The sequence below is a fragment of the Pavona decussata genome, unplaced genomic scaffold, assembly GCF_977016875.1.
Source record: "Pavona decussata unplaced genomic scaffold, jaPavDecu1.1 SCAFFOLD_215, whole genome shotgun sequence".
NCBI classification, from domain to species: Eukaryota; Metazoa; Cnidaria; class Anthozoa; order Scleractinia; family Agariciidae; genus Pavona; species Pavona decussata.
The window spans coordinates 2,969,595-2,982,659 of NW_028145620.1; the positions used below are offsets into that span (position 1 = coordinate 2,969,595).

Here is a 13,065-nt window from a genome sequence, read left to right on the forward strand (position 1 = left end):
CGATGCTAAATTTCTCTTTGTCGCTCACTGTTTTCAGTTGCCTATTGCAGGCCCCTAGAGAGACGCGCGAAGGAGAGGGCGAGGGAACGAAAACGAGGGGGGAGCCTGGAACAGGCTATGTTTTCAGTATTTTTGAGTTAGCATTTTTGGCCAAAATGGCACTATTCGCGTCTATGTACTCAATTATTTCAAGAAAACATGAACGCAATCTAACTTTTACGTTTGCCGTAAATGCGATTCCAAATATTGCTATTCGTTGGACGTTGCACTGCAAACCTGCAAGCGTCTGACGGATTCGGTTGATTGGTAAAGCTTAAACGAAACAGGATTTCACATTTCATCCTCCGCATAACTTATAGAAATAATAAAAGATTCCTTTTGATTTGAAGCTGGCATTTACATTTATCATACAAACACTATAGTTTAAGAATATATTTTGCGATTTATTTCAAATCGAACATACAGAAATGTGTTACTTTTGCATATTTTTATTAGCATACACCATTGTCCAATATTTCGATATTAGTTTTCCTAATTCTATAACGTGCAAAATTCACAATTGCTGATTTCGAGTTTTGGTTAACCGTCGTCGTGATAATAATTAGTTTATTAGCGTAAGAACGGTCCAAGGATAGGTTTTAGTAGAAACGTTTGAATTCTTAAATAGTAAAATGTTTCAAGTTTTTTAATTAAAAAGAAGAACTGGATCAATGAAAAACATTACAGGTTGTTTCCACTGAGTAAACCAATCGTGACGGGAACCGCCATTTGACATCACTTAGAAAAAGTCATCAATAAAATACCATACCACGGAGATACCATGGCGTACCAGCTGAATGATTGGTTGAATGTTCATAGCACGAGATAAATAATTCAAAATTTGAAATAGCACTTGAGACTTGGTGATGCGATGAGTTTCGATAACTGTGATCACAAATTCGCGTACAACTCGATGTACCGTTGCTGCCTCCTTGGGAAAGTAAGCCCAACTTCGCATTTGCATTATTTATGTTGGCATTTCCGTGTAACCTCAGAGCCGCTAAACTCAAGTCTGTACACAAGGGCGCATCTACTTTGTATTCGCTGATCGATCTTGTAGGATAAAGATTCATTCATTCATTCATTCGTTTTCAAACATGCCAGGCTTTGACTGCAATAAACTCAAGGTTTTTTTTTTCAGCTTTCAAACTAAGATATTAAATTAAAGGTTAGTAAGCGAACAAAAAGAGAATCACTTAGGTAAATTACAGCTCTACCCACAAATAACAAAGGCTAATCGAGGCGGGTAGGGCTTAAATAAAGTATAATAATGATACTTATTCTCGGCCTTACTAAGTCAGGTTTTCTGTACAAAGTAATTACATTTTCCTGAGATTCCGTAACAAAATTGGAAGGAACCTTAGTTTTAATTCTTCCCATTTTCAGACGGGCTTGCTATCAGCTGGCGGAAGAGCTCCGTCAGGCAGTGATTTGTACACGTGGATTTTTATCACACGCACCATTCCTCTAGACTTAAGAAAGAGATATACAACGAAAGACATGGTTGCAATTACTATGATCAACAAAACCACCCCCAGAATAAAGTATATCGTCTCTAAAACGATGTTACGGGCGGCATCGACAAACCGTTTGGATCCTTGTTTTAGACCTTCGCGGTACGCTTCTCCGTCGTAGTCTTCAAACAATGTTCCTTCTAGCGTCGGTATAACGCAAGTATCTATGTCAAAATTTAGAACTGATGCCGTCAATGCCTGGATTTCGTTCAAGCATCTACTCGCGTCTTCATCCAGAGAACACAGTTGTTGTCGAAGGCGTTCAATGCGTTCTTGTTGTTCTATGTTGAAGCTCACTATCATTGCGTTGTACTCGGATATGGTTTTATTCACGGTTTCCTTGTACAGTTGCATTTCATTGTTGTTGATGAAGTCTACTTGGTCAGCAATGGCAAGGTTAGTGAAATTATAGTCAGTATCGAGTCGAGACGCCATTAAATCATAACCACCAAGTTCTTCAATAACTGTAACGTTCATTACATTGAACACCAAGACGATCAGCAAGTATACAACAGAAGCTGCAGCAGCGATTATTATACACATAGGAATAATATTCGTACGCATTATCTTTTTATGAAGGGTCTTGCAAAATGTCAGAAACATCAAGAACCCTTTGGCAAGGTTGTCGAAGACCTGTCTAACAAGTCTCTCAGCTCTTTCTTTGGTGGTGGACGGTTTTTCTTGAAATTCGTCCTCATCATGTTCAACAATTTCTTCGGAACCTTGGATTAAGCTTAAAACAAACTGAAATGTTTTCGATCCTCGATAGATCAAGAGTAGAATATCGATAACGTACACCACGCCCAAAATGGCTTTTTTGACAGCAATAAAAACGTCGGCCTCATACAAACTAGTGGTATTTTTAATCTTCCCTTCTCTTTGTAGAAATTCTTTCTTCTGTTCGTCGATTTGTTCTTCCATGATGTCTCCCTCTTCAATGTTAAAGAAGGATCCTCCGCGAGCCGATTCGATCAGTGAAGACTTACTCGCTTGGGACGAGTTTGCAGTTCCGTTGAAACCATCACCTTGCTCAAACATAATTCGTTCAGAGAAACCTGCTTTACTAAGGATGTAATCAAATGTAGAGCTATTGGCAGCGAAAAAATCACTGAAATTTCCCGGAATGCACGCGGCCTTACTTTTTGCCAACTCCTTGCCTTCTTTATTAATCTTTCGTATCCTTGGATTCATTTGTTCCTTTGCAGCTTTTAACATGAATCTCAAAGGACACATGAGTATCATTGTAAATGGGTGTTCAGGAGATTTGCCTGTCCTAAGGACTTCAGAAAAATCCGCCAAACCGTCCTTGGCGAATTGGACTTTGTGTTTAATATTATTCTCAATTTCGTTCATTCTATATTTATCTACAACTCCAAGAAAGTCGAGAAATCCAATGAAGGAATTGTCACCTATACTGCGTTTTCCTCTGGTTGAAGTTGCATGCCAATGAAGTCCTTGTGAAATCTCATGATCAATGAGGTCTTGCTTTAGTAGTACATTGTGTTTATTCGCTGCTATTTCTCTCTTTTTCCTTCTAGATTTGCCTTCTAACTGATAGGCCCCTTTTGCTAAGAGAAACCACTTATTGTCGTAGACTCTCCTTCCATATTCAGTCAAATGATCTACAGTGTCTTGTAGTTTTCTTTTTGTGCGCGCTTCGAACTCTTTTATCCGTTTCTTGGTTGCTATTTTTAACTCTTCCACTTTTTTGGTCACCTTTTCGACAATTTTCTTACTTAACTTATTAAATATTTTTAATTGATTTTCTTGGATTATACAACTCATGTTGTATCTTAGCCACTGGAGCTGTATTCCTAGAAAAAAATCACAGGACCTTTGGATGTCTTCACTAGCATCAAGAACACGTTTGACTTCTCTTTCACGATGCTGATCCATTCGAGAAGCGATGGCATTGCTTTCATGGATTTTGCTTTGGACAAAATCTTGATATTCCTGGATTGTTTTCAGATTAGGTCCGTGAAGAATGGTCAGCATGGCAAACGCCATTGAGAATGTGAACACTAAGCTGTAGACGATTCTAACTACAACAAAAAATACAACCAATATAAGATGTCTTCTCTTGAGCCTGTTGTCATGTTTGGGTTGATTCTTGGTTTTCCCAGGTTTACATATCTTTGTGCTCTTACGTGTAATAAATGTCCACCGTGAAGGTTTATTATTAACTACAGGCTTGTGGGTAACCTGTGCATATATCATAAGTCCAAACAAACACAGTAGCACACACCCAGTCACCACAAACACAGGCATCAATGTTATCCACGGATTTGGGTTTTCATCGTCATATTTTTTCACTGGTTCTTTGGATTTTCTTGATCCTTTGTCAACTACAGCCAGCTGAAACTTCAGTTTTTGATTAGAATCCGATAAAAATACTCTAAACAAAACCTCTTTGGCTAAAAGATTCTTTCGGGGAACGTGTACTTCTACTTTGAAATTGGTCTCGGGACAAAGTATCACTACGTCTTGTTCGAGGACTATGTGATCGTCAATTTCGTCGATGACTTGAAGAGTGAAGAAACCAGGACAGCTTGTTAAAGTTCCAGATATCTTTATTTTCCAAGTGCTGTTCGCTTGCGATATACTACTTTGAAATGTTTCATCGTTACGGATGTTCGAGTTGGTTAGGACGTACTTGAAAATTGATTCGTCCTTTGAAATACTTACGGTCATCATAGGTAGTTGTCGGGGGTCTTGTATACGATAGGAAATCCCGCCTCCTGCTTGCACGCCAAGATTTTCTACATTCGCACGCTGTAAATCATGGTAAGTATTCCGAAATGTCTTCGACCAATCAGAGAGCTTCCCACAGTTTTCACCCTTACTCCAAGATCTGGTAGTTATCAAAAATGGCGTTTTCGTTTGAATTTTAACCGTTTTTTTCCCAAACGCGTTACCCAATGTTGTGTTTCCTCCCACCAGATTTGATATGCTGTATTGATACGGGTCTTTGTTCGATATTCTTTGGGCCCGGAGATAAAGAAGAGAGGAGATATTAAAATTTGTTAAATGCACTACTTCAAGAGGCCCTAATCGAGTTTTTCCTCTTTGTATCTTCGTGAATGGATCGTCATCTTTCTGTGGAGCCCTTAAAGTTTCTGACTTCCATTGCGAGCTAAAGCGCCCAGTCTTATGCCGTACGTGGTACCTCAGTGTGTATAGCGTCTCTGGAGAATCGTATTTAAGAACACAGTTAAACTTTAATAACAAATTGCTTGATTTATTCATTGCCAACGTAAACTGGCTGGTGTCCCCTTTAGCGCAATGCTTTGGTATCTGGGTGCAGTTTGCCAAATTGTAGAAAGGCTTACAATCAACAAGACAGTTTTTATAGCAGCAGGAACAGGAGCCGCTGATTTTCATATCGTTTGATTTATCACAATATGAACATGTATCCCTGCAAATGCGACACTTTTGATACGCTTCAGTACAGTTAACTGTCGGGAATGACTGCAACGGGTTGTCCACGAATTCGTACTCTTTTATACCAAATATGTCGGTAACAAAATTCGTGTAATTTGTGCAATAAAGTTTGCTTGAGTCTAGTTGGAGTTTCACAAAAGTCTTGTTGTTATTCTGAGCTGTTTCCTCCGCTGTGTTGCATTTGTCGTTTAAAGATCTGTAATAGTACGTTTCCCCTGGTGATACATCTCTTGGACAGAGATCACGTGACTGTTGATAACACGTGGCCGGGTAAACCTTTGTCTGACGATCTTGTTTTAACTCGTGGTTAATAGTATAGTGGTTCGGAGCTGGGTATCGACAGTGCTTTCTGGTCACTTCCTGAAACCCGCGCACATGAACAAATTCGTGATTCTCGTTTGAGTTCCTTGCATCGTAATCGTTATATTTTGGAACGAAGTTTACTTGTTCGACTTCCACGTCCATGAAAAAGCTTGAGTTTCGGAATAAACGACCGCGCCTTGGCGAATTCCCTTGCAGCTGAAAGGTTACGTTTGCGCCAGTTAACTGTAACCGATCTTCGAGAAGCACCAGGTCTCTTGCTAGGTTTCGGACGATGATCTTTGAACCTGATCGAACTAATAGAAATAAAAGGAGATGAAAGATGGTTAATGACAAGCTTGGTAATCCAAGGAAGGGACTCCTTTTCGTTTAATCCATTAGCTATCCACACTCACAAATTATGATGAACATGATTATATCTTAAAATTCCGTGTAAATAAACAACATTTGCTGTATCAAAGTGTTACCAACAACACCCATTGACATTGACATTGACAAGGGACTAGCGCTATAGAAATAAATTATTATTTTCCTTGTTATTATTGGCACAGGCCCAGTGGCAAATGCGTTCTTTGCATAACGTCAAAGTTGAAACACTTAATAACCCTTTTGAGTAACTCATTTGAGATTTTCCCAAAAGTAGGTTAAACTGTGTCAACGCAATTTGAAGCCTTGGCATCTATGATGCACGACAAATGGTTGTCATAGCCGATAGCCAGTATCTACCAAAACGTCTTTCATCTTTGAAGATGCACAAAAAATAAGATATAAAGCGTTTTCATTCGCGTGACTACCGGCCATATTGGTTTACAGAAACAAAAGAAAGTATCGGCATAAAAATAGAGTTCAATACCCAGAGGTTTAGTTTGGGATACCAACATGGCCGCCATTTCTTTGTTTTGGGACACCAACATGGCCGCCGTGACGTCATTTGAAAACACTCGACCACTGTGACAATGACAAGACTTTGTTGCGAATCAAAGTTATCATGATAGATTGATATTTTTTGTCCACTTTGATTATTATTTTAATTTAACATCGCTTGAACATTAAAATAGTGGCCACCTCTTCGCTAACAGCCACAAAAATCTACAAAAATTGAAGAAAACGTTTTCCGTTTCTATAACTTTAAGCCAGATAAAGGTAAGTTTTTCCCACGTATAATTTTTATCTCCAACATGTAATTTGGAATGTAAATCCTCCAATTTGTAACTGTCGACTACAGATTCCTCAGTTTCTCCCGAATTCTCTGAAAGACTTACAATCAGCTTGACGCCTCAATGTTTCACCTTCCTTCGCTTGAAGGTAGGTTTCAAGTCAGATACTTACCCTCAAGAAAATCACTATCATTGGTGTCCTTGCTTAGAGTCAAGGGTTTGGAAATATCTGCAATATAAAAGAGTGAAAAGAAGACCGCATGTTTTTCACTTATCTAGCAGAGACGATTCGGGATGAGCAGATACCAGAGAAATACATGAGTAAAACAGCGTTTTGATTTTAAATCATACGTTGACGGGCTGGGAAAAAAATCTTTCTACTCAGTTGTTTGCCTTGAGAAATCAAGAAGAATGATGACTTTCAAATACTAGGAGAGAAAGAAGGTGGACAAAAGACAGACGAACTTCTTACCGACGCATTTTCTGTCAAATGTTAATCCGCAACCATGCACTTGGTATGCCATCCCATCACATGAAGAACTGCAAGCTGCGAGCAGAGCGAAAGAATACAAGTTTAATTTAGGCTTTAACGGTAAGAATACTACTTAATGTTAGGAAAAAGTTTTTCGCCGCACATGCAAATTAAACTCAACCCCTGAACAAACGCCCATTAAACAGCCACCTCTTTAATCGCATGTACTAAGTATAAATGAGTGGAGAGCAGGTCGAACCGAGTTTGCCACTGGGAAAATGAAACCATTTTCGATTTGCCAAATTCAAGTTCCCGTTTGCCTTGCTGGAAGAATTTGATTTCTAGCAACAAAGGGAATCTTATTAACTTAACTCAAACTTCAGTACTTTATGAAGTTTACCAACACGGCCGCACTGTGTTGGTTTGATATGGATGCTGTTCTCAGGATGAAAAATCTCGCATGGCGCTCACATACGAAGGAGACCAACAATGTCCGAGTAAACAAGATTAAGGAGAAACTTCTTGCTCAAGACCTTGCCAAGAAGAACCACAACAAAAAGATAATACTTAGTGGTGTGTGACATCAGCCAAGCAGGTGAGGCCATTTGACAATGGTTGCCTTGTTTCCAGAAACGCTGACAAAATTACAAGTAACCTACCTGTGCAAACACGGTCACGTGTCCGAGTGCATGATTCCGATTGGTAGTATCCTTCTGCGCATGGCTTGGTACTGCAGGCTTAACAGAAAAATGTCAGTTTGCCTATTATAATGCAAGAATAGAAATTGATGAAACGTAAGGTAAACTAGCACCACATAAAGGGAAACTATTGTAAATGGACAGTTGATTTACACGTACCATGACAGGTGATTTGGTCTCCCCAGTAACCATCATTGCAAGTACACTTGAAACCGCCGACAGTGTTGATACATGTGGCATGCACGTGACAGGGATGCTTTAGGCTGGAACACTCATCCACATCTGTAAGAAGTTTAAATTAAACATTGAGAACAGATCAGAAAAAAGCTGTTGACGTTTGCTGCAGTTGGTAATTTTCCTTAATAAATACTTCCAACCTCACAGCATTTCTTCAATTGAATGAGAATATGCCTCATGTAACGACTCCTAGAACAAGAACTAGCTCCGTCCCTCGAAGAACCACAACTTCAATATTGGGTGTCTTCGGAAGCCAACTCTCTGTTTCTCAAGGAGATATTAATTAAGTACTTTTCCGTTAAGTTTGCCATCGTAAACAATGCAGTTTTTAGGAATACCCGCTGGCTATCACCAGAATAAATGCTCTCTACTTCTTTATTTTCAGGAAGTTGAAATTTCCAGCAGAAGCTATGATAGTGACGATACTAACAAATGAAAAACTGTTAAGTTCCTAAACATACCATGACTACAATCCCCTCCTTTCATTTCATATCCTCTAAGACAGACACACTGTTGAGTTTGAACGTCACAAGCAAACTCGCATGAAGCAAAGCAGGGATCTAGGGACGACACTTTGTTTGAAGCTTGTGATACATCTTAAATAAACCAAACAAGAGGTATTTAGATTGGGATGAAAGGTTTTGACAAATTTTAAAAGAACGTCTTTTTAAAAACTAACTAGTTATAAATAAGTATGACGAGTTGATTGGGACACCTACTTCGAGGGATTTACGGGTTGTTGATGTCATTCGTCTCTTCATGTTGAGTAAGGACTCGACCAAACTATCTTCAAGAACGAAGATCAAACTCACCCTCCCCTCCCCTGTACATTGATGGAGTGAACTTCTCCGTTAGGCCAACAAAATGCGCATGTGCCGTATCTCCTTTGGTCAATTAAAGGAGATTACAAACACAACGATCTGAACCAATTGTTTTGGACATCGCTCTGTGCGGGAACATTTTCGTTTAGGAAGGTTTAAACTCTTCACTGTAGTGAGCAGTGTACAGAGGATGAATACGATTACTTTTACTTGTATTTCTTAACAAACACTATGGATTTGCGCGGGAATCTTGTCCATTTGTGGTTACTTGGTTAAGATGTTGTTTCAATAAATGACTGGAAAAGGATATTGAACTACTGTTATTTGCAGTACAAGTTGTGTTTTTAAGGCTTCGGAACCACGTCACAGTATATGAGATGCCTTTTTATTCGGTTTAAAGCTTACATGAATCCATTTAGTAGGACAGAAGAACTTCAAAATAAAATTTATGGCGAGACTACAGCAAGCTAGTTGGGTTTTGTTCTTTTAAAGTAAATTATAAGCTATATAAAACCGTAAAAGAGATCATGTATTATCATCACTGACTTACCAAACTGCTGAAAGTCTCGCATTCTCGCATTCAATTTTTCAGATAGTAACAATCTTCCATGAAAGTCTTTATTAAAGAAAATCTTTGATCCATTTTTGACGAAATTTGCAGGCAGGCTTACGACGATTCGTGCCGAGGGAGCTTTGCTTGTTGCCAAGGCAATACCAACCATGACTGCTAAAACGGTTAATTTTACTGCGCCTGCGCTAAAAATTCGGGCAGTTGAGTTGGAGACACTTTCTGTCGAACAAGAAAAGTCAAAATCAGTTGACGTTGATTCAAGATGTTACAAGTACTGGTTAATATCCGCAAGCCCCGGCTTTAAACCATAACACAGTCATTTCGGGAACTGGAATCAAATACAGAGAATTGAATGGTCACTTAATGGTCAGCCGAAATGATTAGATCTTACAAGAAGGAATCAGAGGAACGCTTAAGACAACTTCAGATAAGGTAATCATAACTTAAGAACCGTATCTTAAAGGCAGGCACTGTATACCAAAGGTAGCTCAAACCTTAGAATATGTTACTGTTCTCCTAACGCGAATGAAAATGAATTTCTATTGCCTTGTTTACGAGACGCCAATATGAAAGCGACTTAAAATTGAAGGTTATGAATTACCACGATAATACTATTTTTTTTCTTTTTAATTTGTTATATTTGTTTGTCGCCCTTAAAATCTGTGCACACACTCTGACATTGGTCCATTTAACAATTAGATTATGATAGTTGATGAGGGCGAAGCCCGAATCAACTATCGTGCGATCGAAATCGAAATTGTTTTAGCAAAAATCTACTAGTCGTACAAAACTTAACAAGGCAGGTTCACGTTTTCGTTTTATGATGATATAAGTAGTTCACGCCACGGGCGGATAAATCTACTCAACAATTAGATTATGAGCTCGAGATTTCTATCGCGCGTAGAAATTGAGAGCGAATAATCTAAGTGTTTTAGTATAAATCTACTAGTCGGTCAAAACTAAACAAGTAAATTATCTATTTCCTCATCGCAGACACTTCGAAAACGCGACGATGCGGCCGCCATTTTGTTGAAAACCGCTACTCACTATCTATCACAGAATAGATAGCGAGTAGCGTAGCCAATCAGAGAACGGCATTCGTGATAGAACACCAGTAGATTTATACTAATTAACAATTAGATTATGAGCTCGAGATTTCTATCGCGTGATAGCTGATGAGGGCGCAGCCCGAATCAGCTATCATGCATAGAAATCGAGAGCGAATAATCTAATTGTTTTAGTATAAATCTACTAGTCGTTCACAACTAAACAAGTAAATTAATTATATCCTCATCGCAGACACTTCGAAAACGCGACGAAGCGGCCGCCATTTTGTTGAAAACCGCTACTCACTATCTATCACAGAATAGATAGCGAGTAGCGTAGCCAATCAGAGAACGGCATTCGTGATAGAACAGTAGTAGATTTATACTAAAACAGAATAGATAGTGAGTAGCGTAGCCAACAAGAGAACAGCATTCGTGATAGAATGCTAGTAGGTTTATACTAATAAAAGATATCTGCAGCATTTTTCACTTTACCTTTCTTCCCTGGCTTTGAATACTCTAAAGTGGTTGTGCTCCTATTTTCTTTGGAGAAAATTATGAACAAAGTTAGAAAAACGGACGAAGATCCAAAATTTATACCTTATTGTTACTTATCGGAGTTTTCACTGGACTTAATTATAGCGATTGCCAACAATCGTGAATTTAAAGTCAGTTATCACGAAAATAAAAACTACTATAAAAACGTTCTATTAACTTCAACGTCAGTTTACATGATTACGGTATATTAAGTAGTCTCCTTTGTCCACGTCCTACATTGAAGCTTCCGTCAGTTTACGCTTCTTTCTCAGAGTCACTTCAGTTCCTGCAACACATCGTTGATACAGTCGTCAAGTACCCCTAGAAATTTCTCTAGATAAGTGACCAGCTGTCGAGTCGGCAAGCGCACCAGGAAGGCGCTTAGTAGCGATGGCCGATAGCGACCGTGGAGTTTGTTTCTCTTGTACGGGCGTGCTTAAATTTCTGCAAGAATCCGTTTCCAAACCTCTTTGAAGACGTGAAATCCACTGACGAAGTCCGCACGAAAAGAATACTTGACAGACTTTCTTTCGAGGTTTACCACATTCTAATGTTAACAAAGCGTTTGCAGAGCTAGGTCATTGCAGTGATCCTATGTGAAAATATGGCTGATTCACATAGTATGAAATTCCCCGGGAATGTTAATCAATAGTAACCCGACGAAAAATTTAAGCAGAGCCCGCAGTACCTTGGGTAAGGTCTATTTACAGGCGCTGCAATTTCTCACGCCGGACTGGACGCTCATCCATTGGTACCTCAATGAAGACCTCTGGACTCTGGGGTTAAAAATATGCCTCGGTGCATGATGTCAAGCTGAATATAAGACGTATCGTAAATGTTGACCTGTGTTGTATACAGTGTGACGTGGTGTTTTGTAGCAAACGAACATATCGAATTAAGTTTTGATTAGTTAAGGTTCCGTTCAATATCGTTGTAAGGTATGGCTCAGTGTAGCATTAAAATCTGTAGCGTCGATTCTGAGATAACCCGGCTGTCTTCAAAGTTCATGCGAATCAGCATTTGTAAAATTTTCACGTAGTTTATTTCTTTTTAACACAATTTTTCTGCTATATCGCGAAATTTGCCTCGCCCATTTTCGTGAAATTAAGTTCCCGCGAAATTACTAACAATAAGTTTGCCATTATCTCCCAAGACTTTACCACACTCAAACGAGAGAAGAAGTAGCAAAAGAACATTCAGGAGACATACAACGGACTTGAATACTAAAGAGGACAGTTAATAGGCCATTTTACAGTTGTGTGCTTAGTGACCTGGCCTTTGATTGGAAGCGAGGCTAGAGGTGATCTTGTTTTGATACAAACCGGAGTGCTTTTCATATGTAAATGTAAACTACAAGTAGTCTGCATAAGAACAACATGATCTACATATGAAAAGCACTGAAGGTCACCTCCAGCCTCGCTTCCAATCGAAGTCCGGGTCACTAAGGACACAATTGTAAAATGGCCCATTTTTGTGGCCCTTGGGTCCATGATAAGTCACTTGATGCCTACCTAATGTAAAGTCAGCTTTATGAAAAACTGACGTAAACGGCAGAGATAATAATAATTATTATTATAATTTTCCACTCTCCTAACAAAAGCCTGCGTTGCATCTTTCAAAAGAATGAAAAGTATTGCTGAAACACAGTTATATGTCATTTTCAGAGTTAATTCTACGCATTTTTCGAAATGAGACAATTCTAACTGAATTACCATGTACGGCTGTTAGCTGCTCACCACTGAAATCTGAGGAAACAAAAGATAAAAACGTGAAAACGTGATAGGCACATTTTTGTCTGCAGCCGTCTTCCCATATATCAGAAAATTGTCAATGCCATTAAGTTATAAGTGCAAAGACATGTCGTATACCCTTGTATGGTTATACATTAGTCCCTTCGAGACGGTCGTAGCATCACTACAAGAAGAAGATCTCTGGGCTCTGGGGTTGGAAATATGCCTTGGTACATGATGTCAAGCAATACAACAGACCAAAGGCGTATCGTAAATGTTGACCTGTGTTGTATAAATTAAAACATCTTCCCAACTTTCAGAGTTAATTCTACGCATTTTTCGAAATAAGACAATTTTAACTGAATTACCATCTACGGCTGTCGGTTGCTCATCAATAAAATCTGAGGAAACAAAAGATGAAAACGTGAGAAGTACACGATAGGCAATAGTTTTGTCTCCGGCTGTCTTTCTACACATCTCC

The 13,065-nt window shown here is 39.0% G+C and overlaps 1 protein-coding gene across 1 annotated transcript; it reads right to left on the reverse strand.

Moving 5' to 3' along the window:
• Positions 1-498: 498 nt before the first annotated feature.
• On the reverse strand, positions 499-8,431 carry LOC146460040 (uncharacterized). Its single transcript, XM_085088628.1, has 6 exons — positions 8,341-8,431; positions 7,802-7,924; positions 7,604-7,681; positions 6,945-7,019; positions 6,645-6,701; positions 499-5,611 (listed from the first exon to the last, which is right to left on the reverse strand). Exons 1-6 carry the CDS (start codon positions 8,363-8,365, stop codon positions 1,422-1,424), a joined length of 4,548 nt encoding a protein of 1,515 aa, XP_084944754.1. The 5' UTR covers positions 8,366-8,431; the 3' UTR covers positions 499-1,421.
• Positions 8,432-13,065: the final 4,634 nt, after the last annotated feature.

Coding starts and splice junctions, on each gene's coding strand:
- LOC146460040 (XM_085088628.1), bottom strand. CDS start 8,365: ATGAAAGGAGGGGATTGTAGTCATG. Junction 7,925..8,340: donor AGGAGGGGATTGTAGTCATG/GTATGTTTAGGA, acceptor AACTTCTTACAG/ATGTGGATGAGTGTTCCAGC. Junction 5,612..6,644: donor TGATAGTGATTTTCTTGAGG/GTAAGTATCTGA, acceptor TATTTCTATTAG/TTCGATCAGGTTCAAAGATC.